General features: G+C 33.8%; 1 protein-coding gene across 1 annotated transcript in view; it reads right to left on the bottom strand.

Moving 5' to 3' along the window:
• Window positions 1-17,570, bottom strand: part of LOC127801024 (protein DMR6-LIKE OXYGENASE 2-like) — a 36,255-nt gene extending 18,685 nt beyond the window's left edge. Inside the window, exons 1-2 of the mRNA XM_052335799.1 lie at window positions 17,006-17,570; window positions 16,514-16,906 (exon numbers count right to left, since the gene is read on the bottom strand). Of these exons, the coding sequence (XP_052191759.1) occupies window positions 16,514-16,906; window positions 17,006-17,457 (845 nt within the window). The 5' untranslated portion in view covers window positions 17,458-17,570. The remainder of the gene's footprint in view (window positions 1-16,513; window positions 16,907-17,005) is intronic.
• Window positions 17,571-20,125: the final 2,555 nt, after the last annotated feature.

Here is a 20,125-nt window from a genome sequence, read left to right as displayed (position 1 = left end):
ATGTATTATATATAATTTTATATATTATTATTATTTACTTTAGAACTTCATTTCATTCATCTTTCAATTTAAATTTACATATAACCATAAAATATATATTAATATCTAATTTAAACCATATTTAAGATCGAAAGAAGGGTATAATTATAACAAAATTTTTACAAAATTAACCACTAATCAAAGCCCTACTAGTTCTAGTCAACAGCACGAAAGGCTCATAATTGAGATTACCATCGCTGGTCTTTGATTGATATATTTTTGTTCTTTGAATTTGGTGCAGATTTTTGAACAAGTTTAAGGAAGTTATTGAATATCAACTAGGGGAAAATTTTAGATTTAATATACATATGCATAAATTATTTTAAAACAAAAAATAATACATCGTATCTTATCTAAATATTTGATTTATCTTGAATTTTTCATCAATTTATAATTTAATTATATTTTGAGAATTGCTTGATCAATTTATGGCAAATACTTTAAGATTAGTTATAATTATATCTTAATTTGCTCAAGCAAGTGCCTATACTAATGTGACAAAATGAGATAATGTGTCTTAATGTTGACTCATGAAGCCAACCCATTTGAAACTCTAAGATGGTGCCGTTTGAAACCCAAAATCGTGTTTTCTTTAAGTTAGTGACAAAGCGACGCAATGAAAGCATGCTAGTTTCTTTAGGGTGGATTTTGTTAGACCTTTGCAGTTAGAAGGATGTTGGCCCCCAAGGCACCATTTCTTAGCTCCCCAAATCTACTACTAGAAATCATCTACAATTCAACCCTAGAAGTCTTGAATTCATCAGCCTGGTATCGAATGTAATAACCTGAGAGGTGAATCTGAGCCAGAACCCTAACCCCACAAAAGTTGTTTCATAGTTGTTGTAGCTAGTTCATGTAGTAGCAACAGTTGTCGGAGTTAAGATTGTGTCGATACTGGAAGAGACAATAGGCGATAATGTTTTTAACGCTGATGGTGGTCTCATAGAACCTGTTTGTTACAACAATGGGTGAAGAGGTATTAACCCTTTTACCAATTGACTCAATTGTTGAAAAATTGGTATTTTGATTTATTGAGAAAATAGTTTTTGAAAAATATATTTTCAATAAATTTGGTTTATTGATGATTTCCAAATCATTTTAATTTTCTCTTATATCTGAAAATATCATACTCATGTATCTCTTCAAAATAGTCGAGTATACATTTGTAATAGTTGAGTATGATATAAAGCTTGTGAAAAAATCTTTATTAAAAATGGCTAAGTATGGAAAAGCTTTTTTGATATATCAATCGAGTATATGAATTGCTCTAATCGACTATCATAAGTTTTGACTCGAGTATATTATGCAAAAGCTCTATTATCTTAAAGTTAAATCAAGTATGATACTTTTGAAATCGAGTAAGGATATTTCATCACTCGAGTTAGTTTTCTAAAAACTCAAGTATCTCTAAAGTTATAAAATCTGAGCATCTTTCTACTCAAGTAAAGCTTATTTTTCAATCGACTAATGTTTTTATAAATTGAGTAAATATATGTGATATGCTAATATTTCCTACATACTTTATATATCATTCTTACTTAATATTATGCTTAATTCTCATGTTTTTATATGTTTTTATATTAATTTTAGATAATTTATCATTTTGACAGAACTTAAAAGAAAAGTGAGAAAAAAAAATAAAAATTATGAATTTTCGCTACTTAAGGGTTTGATTAAAAATAAAAACAGCACCAATTAAAATTTCAAAAAATTCTAAAAAATAATATATTTGAAAGCTCTATATGCTTACTTTTCTACGCTTCAAACGATGTTTAAATTCCAATTTTCTACAAAAAATTATAACTATTAAAGTGACAAAAAGTCAAAACTGTCAAAAATTCGACATTACCTATGAATGTTTCATTCCATTTTCTCCAAGTTGGGTTGATTTGTAGATGAATTAATGGGCATTTTTAAGGGTTATTAGAGCTATCTATTTCATGAAGAATTAGGCCCAAATGGACCAAAGAAGCCTAGCCCAAAAGTCGAATAAAATTAAGCTTATATATTACAAAAATCTCTAAATTGTAATTCTTGATATTTTGAGAGATTATTTTATATTTTTCCTTGAGTGTGGGACGTAAAATTTTGAATAGGCATGACTAGCATGAAATATGGAGAGGCAAACATGTAGAAGGAAATTATGAAGTAAAACATAGAGAGGGGAAGTAGGGATGTAAGGTATGGTTTGATCCATGTTTTAAAGAGGAAATTAAGGAAAAGAAGAAAGTGATGAGTACAGAAAGAGAAGGGGCTGAAAAATTGAAAAGTTGGAAGTGAGAGAGCTTGAAGGATTGGAGAATTGGAGCATTCTTGATGGAGAATTTCTTGTATTTTCTTTAAAAATTGGTGACAAAATTTTTAGAAAAGAAAATTTTGCACATCAAAAGAGTTTTTATTTTCTTCTTCCATTTTCTTTAAATTCTATATTTATGTTCATTTGTTTTATTATAGATTTTATCATTTGTAATATGAAGTAAACTCTATAATTAAGGGTGTTTTGATGTAACTTAAATATGATAATTTGATTTTCATTGATTCATTTATTTTATTCATGCAAGTGTTTATTATTGTGTTTAATGCTATCAAATACTTGGTCAATATTTGATTGATATGTTCATATAGATTTAGACCGGAAGCAAAAATCTATAACTTGATGTAAAAAATAAACACCATAGGAATATAATTAGAATGGAAGTAAAAACTTGACTTGTGTGGTTAATTATCTTTGCATGAATAATTAAATTTGGATTGTAAACCATTTAAATCAAATTAGATTATTTAGGTTAAATTGAAATACCCTATTGCTCTCCAATACTTGAACTTTTTCATATTTATTTTCTATGTTATTATTTAATTTTATTTTCTTAAATTAATTAATTCATCATTTAATCAATTATTTAAATAACATTTAAGTTAATATAATTTTGGTAATTATAAATCGATCCTTGTGGGAACGATATTCTTACTCACTACTTTATTACTTGTACGATCCATACACTTACCAAAAATCGGTATCAATATGTATTAGTCAAGTGAAGATAGATTGGTCTTTGGCTAAGTCTCTGGATCTAAAAGCAATTGAGTAACCAATGTTGGTACTCGAGTGAAATTATATGTTAGTCGAGTGATTTTAGCCCTGTAATCAAGTGAATAATGTGAAATCTCTATGGTTTTTAATTAAGACGGTCGAGTAATGACTTGGTCATACTCAAGTGAGATTGTCACATAATCGATTACACTATATAGCCAATCGAGTAAGCTCATATATTACTCTAGTAACTCTATACGATATTCAAGTATCAATTATCAGATTTCAGAAATTATAGTCATTACTCAAAAGAAAAAAATGACTATTCTTTTACCATTTGAGGTTTATCTCTTTATTTTAAGAAGTCTCATAACAAGATGATAAATATACTTATACATTATGTGAAAAATGTTTTATCTTAATATCATGCATACTTGTCTTTTCAAATTTGATTGTTATCAGTCAAATCAAAAAAAGTTGTGAGTATGTGCAGGTATTGAGGCAAAACCTTGGTCTCAAAGCCTTTATAAAAAGCCAAGTGTTGCAATAGATCACACTGTTGATGTTCAAGTAATGTAGAACCGATCTAAACCAAGACACAACAAAGCTTATTTTTTTTCGGGCCAAAGTTTACTGCTTTGAGTGATAATCCTTCATGCTAATCTTCTTTGACTTCAAGTTCTTCTCTGGTCAAGTTTTATGAAGATTTTTTTAAACCAGAAATTAGAAACAAAAGAGTTGAGTGTTTCATTTATTCATAACTTGTAACTCTCTTTGTTCAAGAGAATGTTTGCATTCATTGTATTATCTCATATTTTTCTTTTGAGAAATCCTTTCACAATAGTTAAGAAACTTGTAAAAGCTTATGCCTCATTCTTAAAAGGTAGTGGTTGTGGTTGAGCTTAGTTTGAAAAAAAGTAAACTGTTGAGGTTATAGCTACTCCTGTAAAAGCTAAATTTCCTACTTAGCCATCAAAAAGTAGAGGTTTTAGTTGAACTTGTAAAACTATGTATTGGTTGTAGTTGATCCCTAAAAGCTAAAATTACTTAGTGGATGAAGTTGAACCCTACCAAGAACCTTTAAGACTGAGCCCCTAGCACCACTTAGAACCTTCAGGATTGAATGCTCAGTCCTGAAGGTTAGTGGGGTCCAACAAATATCAAAATAGGGTGCAGGTTCAAGTCTCATCCGATGCGTTGGAAGGGAAGACTGTTGGTCCATAGCCATAGCCCCAGCGGCTTTAGGGATATAGAGTTACACCTACTAATAGCTATAGTTTTTGGCACGGTGATAAGCACTCAGTCCTAAAAGTTTTTGGTAGGGTCCAACACCGATTAGGACCACCACATCTTGAGGTGGATTTAGTCTCAGTACAGAAGTCATTTTTGTACTCCATCCTTACATCGAACAACAAATATTCATTTATTTATGTATTCATGTGATGAATATGCGTGTTGCTTAAATACTCAAACTATGTATGATGTGTATATTATATTCCGTTATGTGCATCTGATACACGATAAAAAAAAATTATTTTTTCCCGTACCACCATACTAGTGATTCCTTTCAGTGGTATTAGAGCATCACCTTAGTATTTAATAAATATATGCAGTTGTATATGTCAAATATAGCATTAAACAACTTAAATAGTGTGGGGTCTTGTTTCTGCATTTTCGATGAGTCAACTTTCTATCTTGGAAGAGTTGACTCTTGGGGAATTCAAAAGTCAACTCTTAAGCACTAGAAAGTCAACTCTTACTAGTTTCAGTAGCCAGACAACATATTCTAATTGCTTTAAAATTTATGGTTATGTGAGAATTAACATTGGACATTAACACGAGAATTTAAACATGTTTGTTTGTGGAGGGAATCACTAGTACGGCGGTATAGGTAAAAATAAAATTTTATCAAATACACGCAGCAGAATATAACATACAGGCCATATATAGCTTGGGTATTTAAGCAATACGCATATTTAACAATTGAATATATAAATAAATTTCATACTTGTTGTTCGATATAAGGTTAGCGTATAGAAACTATTTCTGTACTGAGATCGTGTCTACCTCACGTTGTGGTGGTTCTAGTCTATCCACACCTAGTATGCAGTAAGTTACCATTTCAGTCACCTCTTCCTGTGCTAGACACAAAGGATTTATGTATCATCGATGCTCGTGTCTCAAAATTAAACACGAAACAATTACACGTATAATTTTCATGATTTTTCAAAAGAAGCAGAAAGAAAAATAAGAAGAAGAAAAGAGCAGCGTAGGTAAGAAAGAAGAGAGAAAGGGGCAGAGGCTTTGCCCCTTTATTTATTTCTTTTTTCCTTCTGCCAAAACCAAATCTAATAAAATTTCATGCCCGCAGCCCTCCCCCACCTCTATTAATTTCTTTACAATCATCCAAAGGTAACTATGCAATTTTACTATGCATTATGCACTGTGCAATTTCGGTCGTTAACTCTTACTGTGCAATCAATAATTGATTTCACACTATGCACTATACACTATAAATTATTACTATACACTATGCATTTCAATTATGCACTATCCATTATTGGTAGGGGGCCAATGGTCAACTTTTGACCAATCAATTCCAAAGACATTTAGGGCACACAATATCAATACCAAATGCAACACTATATGGTGTGTGACTTTCTAGGTTCACTGCCCGCTAGCAATCAGATAACACTGAAATCCTTTTCAGTATCGGTCAACCCCTTGACCCATCACCGGAACTTCTCCAAATCCCGACGACATTTCGAGAGTTCTTAAATAACACCTAGCAGTGGTTCAAGACAGTATAGGTGGTAGTGAAATCTCACTTCAAGTGAAGCTATTACAGTTAACGATTACTGTATGCTATAATGCTTCCATCACCTAACGTTCCGACTGAGCGAGAGTCATCGAGTGACAAATTCACAAACTTGATAACTATGTGTCAGACCTCATTAATGTGACTAGATGACATCTCAGAAAACACATTTCTTGACTTTCAATCTGCCCGGCTAAGGATTGTCCCGTTGCATTAATAATAGATCACATAGAACGTTCATCCCATCAAATACCAAGCGACGAATCCTATTCTCAACACTTATCTCCATATATTAGCAATACGAAACCACATAGATGAACGTTCTCGCCTCTCAATTGGATGATTTGGCTCATTAGTAAATCTCGCACACCAATACACAAAACAACTATACTGGTTAAGTATAAGGATCAACACACCATTGTAACCTGATGACATGACAATTATCCACCATGCTATGTGGTCAGTCATTGGTGTCATATTCGATTGATCGTTCCCAAGAACCATCCACAAGTTTACTAGTGACATTCATGTCATATGGCACGTGACACACTATCCTCCTATTAGTATCGCCATACCGAACAAGGTAGTAACCTTTATGCTAGTCCATACTCGATTAATCGGAGTCCCTATCCAAAGAATCTAAGGACTAGGAATAGTTTAAGGGGGCGTTTTGTATAGGAGAAATTTTTAGATTGCTCGGAATGTTAGGTTGGAATTTACATTCCCATATTTGGTATAATTTTTTTTAAAAAGAATCCTGGGAAAATAACATTCCCAAGATTGATTTTTAATCAACTTTCCCACAAAAATATTTTCATGGGAAAGGTTGGGAATCTTGGATTCCTACAGATTAGGGAAAGTTTTTAACAAATAAAAAGATTAAAACACCATTTACCCTCTTACCCTCTTATACAAACATATATATTATGTATATACACACACACACATACATAATGTGTAAAACAAAATGATATTTTTTGACTTCCTAAAGAGATTGTGGGTCCCAATATTTTAAATACTAGAAGTAATTTATCATTTTTAAACAAAAAATCAAATAAGGGTAATTTTGAAAAAATGACACGGATTTCTAGGAATGTTGCATTTAAACTAAATATAGAAATATAAGATTTTCATAAAAAAAATACCCAACATTCTTGAGAATATTTAAAACTAACCAATATAGAATTGCATAAATCCTAGAAATCAAAGATTCTTAAGAGCATTCTCAAGAATCATGAATCCCAAAAATCTAAAAACTTCTCATATACCAAACACCCAATAAGATATTTTGTTACCAAAGAATGTTGTCACACAATCTTAACACCTTGAGAATAAGATTCTCACATAGAAAATCTAGGGACTCATTAACATAATTGATTTGAGAAAATATAAATGAAGAAAACTTTGTTTTTTATAAATTTATAAAAAAATACAATTAATACATTAAAACGAACCCGCTAGATGTCATCCAAATCTAGCATCATGGTACACAACACTAACATTTTGGATGTCGGATTATATTATTTGACATATGCAAGATAAATGTTTTCAAAATTATTTTGAAACAACAGCAGTGGATGTATGTATGGGATGAGCATGGCCTTGTTGTGAATGAATAAATGTTACAGGGTTTCGTTTGATTTTATTTAATATATAATAATTTATTCATTCGAGAATGGACTGAGGCATAAGCCTCAAATAGCTTTTTTAGTCTTTCTTTTACAAATGTTGTAAATTGAAGACGACATCAAGGAGTTGACACTACAAGAAAAATGTATTACAGTGATAGAATTTAGTGACAGAATTTTCATTGCTAATTTTTTTAAATATTTTTTAAATTTAGCGACAGAATTAGCGACGAAAATCCCGTCGCTAAAAATAAAAATATTAAATAAAAAAAAACTAAAATTTAGTGATGAGCTAAACCCCTCGCTAAAAAATAAAAAAAATTAAACAAAAAAATTAAAATTTAGCGAAGAGCTCAACTCGTCACTAAAAAATAAAAAAAAATAAAATTTAGTTTAGCAACAAGCACAACCAAGTCGTTAAAATATAAATATAAATAAATAAAAAAAATTAAAATTTAGTGACGGGGCCAATCCCATCACTAAAAATTAAATAAAAATTAAAATTTAGATAAAAAGAATTTAAATAAAATTAAATAAAAATAATAAAATAAAAAAATTAAATTAAGCGATGGGTTGGGCCCGTTGCTAAAAAATAAAAAAAATTAAAATTTAGCGACGGGCAAAACCTCGTCGCTAAAAAATTGAAAAAAATAAATTAATTAATTAAATTTTAGCGACGAGCTCAACCCTGTCACAAAAAAATAAAAAAAATTAAAAAAAATAATTAAAATTTAGTGACAGAGTCGACCCCGTCACTAAAAAGTAAAAAAAATTAAATAAAAAAGTTAAAATTTAGGAACGGGTAAAACCCCATTGCTAAAAAATTAAAAATAAATAAATAAATAATTTAAATTTAGTGACGGGGTCAAACTGTCGCTAAAAAATAAAAAAATAATAAATATAATTAAATAAAAAAAATTAAAATTTAACGACGGGTGCTCCCGTGGCTAAAAAATAAAATAAATAAATCAAAATATAGCGACGAGGTCACCCCGTCGCTAATAAATAAAAAAAATTAAATAAAAAATTAAAACTTTTACATTTAAACATATCATAATAATTTTTACTAACATCAATGTTAGTAAAAATTAAACTAATAATTTTTAAATATATTACAAATTAAAATCAAAATAAAAACAGAATTTTTCACTGCTAATATAATAATTAATAAAGTTTTATTTGAATTAATAATGAAATAAAATTAAAATTAATATTCATTTCCCTTTACATTAATATTATTAAATAAGTTGAGAAATTTTAGTGTATAAATATAATTCTGAAATATTTGGAAGACAATACTATAAATATATTTTATATATAACAATAAACAAGAAGGCTTTTAGATTGGCTGGCTCGCGCGCGAAACTTGGTCATGAGAGGTTGGGGGTTCAAATCCGATAGAAAGCTTGAGAATAATAGCTGGGGGAGTAATATCCCAGTGTTGCCACATGGCGCACATGAGGGGTGGTCGGGGCCTGGCACCCGTGTTGAATTTTGAATTTTGGGGTTGAATTTAGTAACGGAATCACGTTGTTAAAAAATAAAAAAATTAAAATTTAGCGACGGGGTTAGCCCTATGCTAAAAAATAAAAGAAAAATTAAATAAAAAAATTAAAATTTAGCGACGGGCTCAAACCCGTCGCTAAAAAATAAAAAAATTAATTAAAAAAAATAAAATTTAGCGACTGGTCAACCCCGTCGCTAATTAGCGACGGGTACAACTCCTGTTGCTGATTCCGTCACTAAAAAATACCCGTCGCTAAATTTCAACGACTCCCTTTTTAGCGACAGAAAGGTACCTGTCACTAAATCCGTCACTAAAAAATTTAGCGACAGATTTTGATGTTTTAGCGACGGAATTTGTTGTTACTAAAACGCTGTTTTTTTGTAGTGTGAGCACAACTAAAGCGATGAAACAATAGTCCATCAAGGAGTTGATGTGTAATATGGTTTAAACTCTAGAGGCTAGAGTTTATTATGTATGCAAGTCCATAGTCATCATATTTAATTTATTATTCATTTTATTATGTAATGGTTGTGTGATAGAATGAATGATGGAATCTGATGAGACCTTAAAAAAGGAATCCTAAAAATCTTTCCATAAAAATTTATATTAGATCTAAATGGTAAATCTGATTTATCATGGCTTTCCACTATCGTAAAGGTTCATCAATTTGATTGGGTGTATCCAAGTAACTAAAATGTAAGAGTGCATTTTATGAAAGATTTTTTAATTTCTCCTGTTAACCATGAAATATGACAGTGTTCAATGGATTTCACCTAACCAAGTAACTAAAATGTGAGGGAGGGTGATGTTCAACTCATTGCACTTAGCCAGACAATGGGTGGAATCTAACTAGTCCATTAGGCCAAATAACTAAAATGTGAGTTTTATGATGGGTTATAAATCAAATGTCGAGTTTCACATATGATGTGGTGACGAGTGTTTCTTACTTAATTATGAGACTATTTCAAGTAACTAAAATGTGAGAGGTATTCTTATAAAAGAGAATTTGACCATCTGCTATTGGATCCTGTATAAGGATCAGGTTTTTTGCTTAGGAAGTGCAGGATTCGAAAAATTTAGTAGGAGTACCCATTTAATAAAAAATCCTTAATTAAATAAAATTTTACAATGATACAATCTAATATATATTTATTTATTTTTTGCTGGAAGGTTTAAATTCGTTAACTCGTATTCTAGAAACCAATAGGCTTACTGGCCCAATTTTTTCTGACTGGTTTTGAAGTTTAAAAATTATGCTCAATATGCAAATGATAGATGGTACTTTATCTTATATACCACTTACTGAAATTCCTCAAACTGCGACTTAGGAGGAAATTATCACTTGGGAGATTTTGAAAGAACATGACATGAGAGCCAGTAACTATATTCTCACATCGATGTCCAATGATTTGCAGCATCAACTTGAGCACTTCATGAGTGTTGCGAGTATGATACAACATCTCAAGGACCTCTTTGGCGAGCATAGTTAGACAACTCAATATGAGATATTAAATAAGTTATTTCGGGTCTGGATACTTGAGGGGTTAGATGTCAAAGATGATGCCATCAGCATGATCAATATGATTGGTTAACTGGATGCCTTGGAATATCCAATGAACACTCAATTTCGGATTGATCTTATTTTGCAATCATTGTTGGATTATTTCACCTCATTTATTACTTATTTCTATATAAATAAGATCAAGTGTTCTCTCCCTAAGTTATTAAACATGTTAATAATCGCCCAATCACAGAAGAAATAAGGGTTAGAGAATGAGTTCTTTATGTTGCCTCGTCTTCTTCCCAGAAAAAGCCAAAATCAAGGAAGAGGAAGAGAAATGCTCTCTAAGGTAACAAGGGTGGATGTCTTGTAGAGACAAAGGGTAAGAGAGGTTCATGTGAAGGGTAATTGTTATTTTTTCTATCAAAAGGGGCACTGGAAGAGAAACTGCCCAGACTATCTGAGGAGCTTTAAGGGAAAGCGCTTGGAGGGTCAAGGTATTTTTTATTCTATGTGTGTTATTGAGATTGATCTTTTGATTAGCTGATACTCTACTTCTTGGATTGTGGATTTTTGGTGCTACATTTCATATCTATTTATTTGCGCAGGATCTCAGTTGAAGTAGGGCACTTGGAAAGCATAAAGTGATTTTGAGGGTTGGCCATGGAGCAAACGTTGTTGCATTAGCCACATAGACTACTTTTGTATGTTTACCTTTTGTGCATGTACTGGTTTTATGACTGTTTACATATATCGAATGTGATTCAAAATGTTGTTTCAATTCCACAACTTGTAAGTCACGATTATATATTTTTTTTACATGCAATGAATATTTGATTATGTTTGATAATGTGTGTGTCAGCAAAGCTGTGATAATAAACAGTCTATACTTCCTAAAAATACATGTGTGTGAATATAGTCAGCAAATTATCACTAGACCTAATACCATATTAAAAAAGAAGCATTTTTTGGGTAATCACATTAATCTCAAACAATTGTGGCACCTTAGGTTGGGTCATATCAGTGGGAGTAGACTTATGAAGTTGGATCATCGTGGTCTTATATGTGATTTATGTGCTGAACCAAACCAACTTGTGAGTCATGTATTCTTAGAAAAATGACTAAGTCTCTTTTTGTTAGACAAAGGGAAAGGCCTACAGAATTGTTAGGATTGATACATTTCAATGTATGTGGACCCATAAATGTTATGGATCAGAGTGATTATGTCTACTTTGTAATTTTTACAAATGATTTGTCACAGTTAGTTGATCCTAGAACCTATGAAGAAGCGATATCTGATATCGATGTCTCGAAGTGGCAGATAGCCACTGAATCAGAAATGGAGTCCGTGTGCTCTAACCAGGTCTGGGTCTTAGTAGATTCACCTGAGAGAATTGTTCACATCGGGTGTAAATAGATCTTCAAGAGAAAGATCAGTGCTGATAAGCAAATTTCTACCTACAAAACTCGGTTGGTGGTAAAGGGTTATCGTTAGTGTCAAGGCATTAACTATGATAAAACTTTCTCACTTATTGTGATGCCCCATTCCCACTTACGGGTGCCACTCGTGAACAATTACTCAAATTATCCACATGCCCGGCCTTTGGTGAAAGACGGACCATGTTTCAAGACGAAACGTCCTAGGTGGGAACTAGGCTCGTCCTTCCCTTCCCTGAACCCCAGGATTCACTAGCAGGATTGGGCTTAACCACACCGCACTTGGTTAAAAGGAAAATCTCATTAAGATGCCCAATTGTCATTTTCTCATTTATATTTAATTCTTTTTCCATCCAAGAATTTCACCGGGCTCCAAAAATCCACCATTTCAATCCATACATTGATTGATTACCAATTTTAGAGGAAAAACTCAACAATTTCAATTTTTCAAAATTCGGCATTTATCTCCAAAAATGCCCGAAAAATCCCTTTATTTTGAAAATTCCTCCAAGGCCCAAAATCGATTAAGAAATGCCCCAAAAAATCAAATTTTTGAAAGAAAATGGTTAACGAGGCCTATTGGCGCGCCCAGGGCCAGCGCGAGGCCCCGCGGTGCGCTTGCTGCGGGCCGCGCGCCCCCACGTGTCCCAGCGCCTACTGCTGCCGGCTGTGGCCCCTTGCAGGCCACGCGAGGGCCCCGGCAGCTGCCTGCTGCCTCCACTACTTTTTCTTTCTTTTTTTTTTTTTTTTTTCTCTTCTTGGGCCTTCTAAACCCAAAATTTCCAAATTTCTCCTTCCAAAATTTAGCTCCCCAAAGCATCACATTTTCAACAAAAACCATCTTATTTAACCCCTTTGATGCTTCCTACAACTCATGCCAAATGAGAAATTTACATCCATACTTAGGTCTCTTCAAGCCATAAGCCAATATCTCATTTTAAAATAAAATCAAAACACTCCAATAATATAAAATACACACATGATCTTAGGCTTTAACAAGCCATTACCAACCCAATACATTACATTACATAAATCAAAAGCAACAAAATAGGCTACCCTAAGCCATACAATACACTTGAATCTTCATTTCCATGCTTCCACAAGCCATTCCACCTTGTCTTGATTTTTCCCATGCTTCCACAACCTATATGTGAAGGTGAAAACCTCATGAGCTATTAAACTCAATAAGGGTGCAATGCAAAATAAATATGAACATAACAAGATTATATGATGCCAAATGCATGCAAGTGTGACTAGGTCTCTTTGCCCTCACAACCCACCAAGGTTAGAGACATCAACTCACCATTTCAACCATGTTCCCAAACTACCCTATGACCATAAGTCTCATGAACATAAAAGAACATGCCAAATGCAACATATACATTTATGAACCATACTTACTACACATTGCAAGGCCACCCTCCCATGGGGCCATCCCTTACCTCTTTTCTTCTCTTTGAAGCTTGAAATCATCTTCTCAAGAGAGCTTCCATCATCATCTTCTCCCATCTAAGCTGGCATTCCAACAAGAACTCACTTTACATACAAGAATTCTAAATAAAGAGAAGAAGTATGAAACATACCTTGATTTCTTCTTCATTTCTTCTCCATTCTTCCATTTCTTCTTCATTTCTTTCATCTTATCCCTTTCTTTCTTTCTTTCTTTCCTCCTTTGAGAGATTTTCCCTAAGTCTTGGTATCCCAAAACTCAAGAGCACATCCTAGCCCTTGATCTTTCTTTTTGAGGCTCCATCTCAACCCTTGGAAGAAAACACAATCCATGTCATGGTCTCTTTAATTCTCAACCATTGGATTATTTTCCCTTTTCAAGACTTAATCTCCACCATTAAAAGAAAATACACTTTTAATATATTGGCAATCTATCCCATTTCCTCTCTTTAAATCCCCACCCTTAGATTTATTCTCTTTCTCAATAATACATCTCACCCATTAGATCTCTTGAATTTTTCATTTATTTCTCATTTACTTAAATGAGACTATTTTCATAACCATCACACTTAAGAGATATAATTAATTTCTTTCCTATTTAATTTAATGGAACCATTTTCCACCATTAATGCATGACTAATTTATTTTCTTTTAAATTTTTCTTTTAATCCAACACCATCATACTTCACATTAAATGCTTGAAAGACCAAAATCATTTCTTTTTGCATTTAATTAAATCACCCCATTTATACTTGAACATGACTTTGCCAAGTGTCACCTTTTAAACCCATACTTGACTCCCAAGTTCTCATCTCATTCATCCATGTGGCATTACCACATTTATCTACCAAATTTAGGGAAATTCAATTATTTCTCATATACTTGAATATTCTCCATTTTCCCTATTTTCCACAATTAAATTCCTTTATGGAATCAGTCCAAATTACCAAAAATACCCCTTTCATGAATTATTAATCTCATATCTTCACATAAATACAAAATTGGAATTTAATTCACTTACTCACCTAATTCCACATAGGAATTATTTCTAATTTACCAAAATACCATTTATTGGACTTCACTATCCAAATTACCAAAATGTCCCTCTCATAGGGCACCAATATTCTCAAGGATCTAACACCTTCTCAAGGGCATTTTTGGAAGTTCTCCTACTTCCTTTCTCATTCTCATAACACTAGGATTACTGAGTGTTACACTTGTCGCAATGCTTAAGTCCATCATAACGATGTTAACTATCGCCGCTTATTATGACTATAAGATCTAGCAGATGGATGTCAAGACAACTTTTCTTAATGATTTTTTATGACTATGAGATCGTGTTAATATTGGAAGAGACCATAGACGATGATGTTTTTGTCGCTGACGGGGGTCTCATAGAACTGTTTGTTATAACAGTGGGTGAGAAGGTATTAACCCTTTTTATCAATAGACTCAACTTTTAGCAATGATTTGTACATGTACAAAACCTAGATTGGGAGGAGTGGTTAGCGAGTTCTTGGGAAAAAAAAAAAGGATAAGATTTCTGGTAATGAGCTTGCTTGATGATTGATGAAAGCGCTATATAAGGGTTCGACATGCTTCCAATTGTAGGGGTTTAACCTAGTCCACCTGAGAAAGCCATTGTGCTTCCATCGCATCGCTTTGTTTATAACCTAAAGAAATTGGGATTTTAGGTTTCAAACAATGCCATTTTCGAGTCTTGAATGGGTTGGTATGATAAATCAGCATGAAGATACATCAGAATGCCAACTACCTCGCTACGTTAGTTGTGGCACATGGCAGAGCATATTAGGATATAATTGCAACCAAATTTAAAATATTAGGTATAAATTGAAACAATACTCAAAATATGATTAAATTAAAAATAAACAAAAAAAATAGAATAAATCAGGTGATTAGATCTATTTTTTTCCTTTGAATTTGGTGCAAGTTTTTGAACAAGTTTATGGAAGTTATTGAATTTCAACCAAGACAAAATTTTAGTTTTATTATATATAAATATATATATATATTACCCATATATATATATTTTTTAAAAAAAGAGTTGGTAGCGACACTTCATTGTTGACACTTGATTAAATTCAAAATCTAATTTATAGGGGATGAGGTTGAATCCCAATTTTTTATCATCAAAAAATATCCCTTGGGGTGGTTCAAGTAGTGGTTTTGCCCTTCCATTATAAATTTAACGTTATGGATTTTAACTTTTTCATGCCCTTTAGTGTGATTATTATTTTTTTTATAATTTCTTAAATATAAAAAAAATCTAAAAATCAATATTTTGTGAGTACAAACCAAATTAATTGGGCCTAATTTTAATTATTGGGTCGCAGCCCAGTAAAGAAACAGCCCACGCGACTTCAAGTTCATCAACCCAATTCGATTTCTGCAACTTATATAAAACAATAAGGACTGGGGTTTTGGACTCAGATTTTAGAACTTTGGATACATCAACTAGATTTCACATACACCCATGATGATTAGTGTTTGAAGCTAAGCATAAGATATATTTATTAAAACATAATTAGCATTACGCCATTACCTGTATACATGTCTAACATTGTCTAACCATTATCTAATATATATAAACATGTTCATACATAGTACATACTCTGATCTCAACTAGCAACTTGGATCTGCATTGGCTGCTGCTTCCATGACAAAGCATTATTCACACACACACATATTCTTTTGTACAGAACCGAACGCGGGCATGTGGGGGAGGGGTAGGGCCCATGTCCGTTCTTTTCTTTTTTCTTTTTTTTAATTTCTCACCATCACGAGCGCCCCCATGCCCCGTTCTGACTCTGCCACAAATGTATGTTGTCTGGCGTGGCCACCGTAACAATTTCGTTCTTTTGTAACGGTTCAATTCATGGTTCAAGATGACTCCTGGAGCCTGAAATCATCGATTTGGATGTTTTCGACGCCAAGATTCTTGAAGTTACTGAGCTTCCTGTTGGCAAAGAACTTACCCCAGTTGTAGGGCCTGTACTTCGCGGGGCTTTGCTCCGTCACAAGCTCTTTCAATGGCTCCACCATCACACTGTGGTCGGGATTGAAGAAGAAAGGAATCGAAAACCTCTCCTTCTCCGAATTCACCATCACTCTGTGCTCCACACTCTCGTACTCGTCGTTGCTCCACACCTGAGTGATGCTGCCCACGTTGATGATGAAAGCCTCGGGGGTCGGCCGGACTCGGACCCACTCGCCGTCGGCCTTGCGCTTTACTTCCAGCCCTCCGACTTCGTCCTGGGCGAGGACGGTCAAGGCCCCGCCGTCCTTGTGGCGGCCGAGGCCCAGCGCCAGGTGGGGGATTGGGCAAGGCGGGTAGTGGTTCAGCCGGATGTAGGTCGTGTGGTCGTTGAAGAAGCCGCTCAGGCGATTCTCCTGCAAGCCCAGGCTAAGTGAGATGAGGCGGAGTAGCTTGTGGGACAGTTTCTCCATTTCCCTGGCATATTCTTCAAACGCCTCCCTGGTCACCAATGGCTGTTCTTGTTAGTCATCGATGGCTTTCTTGTTATCCCTAATATGTTTTAAATTAAATTCATTTTCAAGACAATTTGAACGTTACCTCAACTCGGGAAGATTCTCCGGCCATCTGTTAACCAGCTGGCGGAGCTCTCCGTCGGCGGGATCAAGCGAAGCCGGAAGAATAGTAGGGTTCCTGACAGTGAGATCAAGCACCTCCTTCCAGTCGCGGACATTCTTGGTGAGCCCAGTGTCATGGTAACCCTGCGGATTCGCCTCATCTCTCATCACCTTCCTCTTCTCCTCCGGCGGCTGTGCGAAGAACCTCCTCGCCGCCGCCTCCAGCTTCCGGCGCGTCGCCGGCGGCACCCCATGGTTGATCACCTGGAAGAACCCCCAGTTCTTGCAGGCGGCCCCAATCTCCGCCACCAGATCTTCCGTGGCGGCGTAACTGCTGCTGTTGAGATCGAGGAGTGGGATGCCTTGGGCTTCAGTGAAGGACAGCTTGGGCCTGTGTTCGGCTGGTTGGATGAAAGCCGGATCAACCTCTCCCATGGCTGCTGCAGATTAATTAATCCTAATTAAGCTTTGTAATTAAACCCCAATGTATATGAATGGCAGATTAATTTGTTGGATGAAATGATGAAGCTTAATTATTAGCGGCAGTGGGTACTGGGGACGGCTATATATATATATGTATATATGGGGGTTGATTTGGGTTCATTGAACCTGGACGTGTCTTGCCTATTCTTGTGGTTCCTGTCATCCACCACATCGGACTTCATTTTTTGTAAGGAATATTTGTTAAACATCATGAATTATCCACTAATTAATAAAAAGTGTAAAATCCCCATAATTATCTTTAACTGCCAGTAGTCACAGGAAGTATCAAATTTATGTCCCATCGACGGTTCTAAAATCCGAAGAACAATGATTATCTTATGTTTAAATTAAAATAAGGGAGAAATTCATATTTGACTTAATTCAAAGGTATAATATCGTTTATGTACTTTTCATTAAAAAAAATATTTTTAACTATTCAAACAAACTAATTATACCTTATAGTCACTTTTATACAAGATACCAAAAATACCCTTAATGAGATTTTAAAATAGAAAACCCACATTATCCTTAGTCTCTTTTATCAAAATATCCTTGTCTCTTTCATATAATTTTTTTTCTCTCTCATCTTCCAACATTCACGTTACTCTCTTTCTTTTCATTATCAAACTATCAAAACTCAGTAATTCTTCATACATTCAATCTTTTTATTTGTTGGGTCATTCAATCTTTTTCATCAATCGCAGCGACCTTACTGAAGTCCCATTCAACAAGTTTTTTTCTCTCCAACAAACAATTTCACTCAATCTCAAGATATCAATTTGATTTGTATTTGTTTTATTTTTTAAGATAATTTTTGTGTTCACATTGTTTATTAATGTTGTGTAGAATTATTGTGATTGTGAATAGAACATATTTTGATAGATATCATTCTAAATCTGTACTAATTTGGGTGACAAAAAAAATTTTGGAACTGCACATCCTTATCGAGTTTTGTGAGCCACAAAGCCCGATCGAGCTTTGTGACCCACAAAGTCCCCCATCGGGCCTTGTGGTTCACGAAGCCCGATCGGGCTTTGTCCCATCGGGCTTTGTGGCCCACAAAGTCTCCATCGAGTCTTGTGGCCCACAAAGCCCAAAAATAATTTTTTTCAATTTTTTCTGACTTTTTCTTCAAATTAGTGTGTTCCATTAATAGTAAAATGATATCTTTTTACGTTTATTGGGTTAATTGAATGTATATATCACAACAAAAGTCATTATCTTTCACTTTGTATGAGAATGTCCATCCACTATGAATACAACCAATACATGATCAATTATTCTAGTTAATATTGGACAAAACAAATATAATGCTACGATAATAAACTTACTTAAGAATAAAAGTGTAATTTCTTAACAATAATTTATATTTTCAGATTATTATTGGGCAACTTAAAAAAAATCCTATTGCAAAAAAAAAAAAAAAGGACTTTATGGCCCACAAAGTCTCCCATCGAGTTTTGTGACCCACAAAGTCCCCCGTCGGGCCTTGTGGTTCACGAAGCCCGATCGGGTTTTGTCCTATCGAGCTTTGTGGCCCGATAGGGGACTTTATGGTCCACAAAGCCCGAAATGAATTTTTTTTCATTCTCTTGAATTTTTCTTCAAATTAGTGTGTTCTGTTAGCACTAAAATGATGTCTTTTTATGTTATTGGGTTAATTGAATGTATATATCCCAACAAACATTATTATCTTTCACTTTGTGTGAGAATGTCCATCCACTATCAACACAACCAATGCATGATCAATTATTCTAGCTAATATTGGACAAAACAAATATAATGCTACGATAATAAACTTACTCAAGAATAAAAGTGTAATTTCTTAACAATAATTTATTTTTTGAGACTACTAGTGGGCAACTTAAAAAAATCTCATTGAAAAAAAAAAATCGGGTTTTGTGGCCCACAAAGTCTCTCATCGGGCTTTGTGACCCACAAAGTCCCCCATCGGGCCTTGTGGTCCACGAAGCCCGATCGGGCTTTGTCCCATCGGGCTTTGTGGCCCACAAATCTCGAAAATAATTTTTTTAAATTTTATTGATTTTTTTTTTCAAATTAGTGTGTTCCATTAGCATTAAAATGATGTTTTTTTACGTTTATTGGGTTAATTGAATGTATATATCACAACAAATATTATTATCTTTCACTTCGTGTGAGAATGTCCATTAACTATTGTAACACTCGAGAATAATTTTGAGGATAAAAATGATATTTGATAAAGGGCATAATTGGAATTTTGGGAAAAATAAGACTATAGGGCACACTAACACAGCTTTGGACAACCGAATTAATCAGAGGGAGTACCTCGGACCCTAGATAGCCAAGGAAAATGGTATAGTATCGACGAGCAATTAAAACTATGATTTTTAGTGATAAAAGAAATGAGATCGGGAACAGTTTTCGGTACAGCAAAAATACAGCTGCCAATTAGGTCGTATTACCGAATTGCTGTAAACGACGTCCAAAAAGTCAACGGAGAGTGTCAAGGACTAGTATTGGATGTATAGAACAACCCTTAAGTAGTTTCAGGTTGAATCGAGTAGATTTAAGGTCAAATAAATCAATCGGGCCTAAGTATAATTTTCTAAAAATGCCCAAGGGAGGTCAAAACGGTAAA

Source organism: Diospyros lotus, chromosome 5 (genome assembly GCF_014633365.1).
Source record: "Diospyros lotus cultivar Yz01 chromosome 5, ASM1463336v1, whole genome shotgun sequence".
Classification (NCBI taxonomy): Eukaryota; Viridiplantae; Streptophyta; class Magnoliopsida; order Ericales; family Ebenaceae; genus Diospyros; species Diospyros lotus.
Note: the sequence above shows the minus strand (reverse complement) of the source record. Positions and strands in the feature narration are given on the sequence as shown.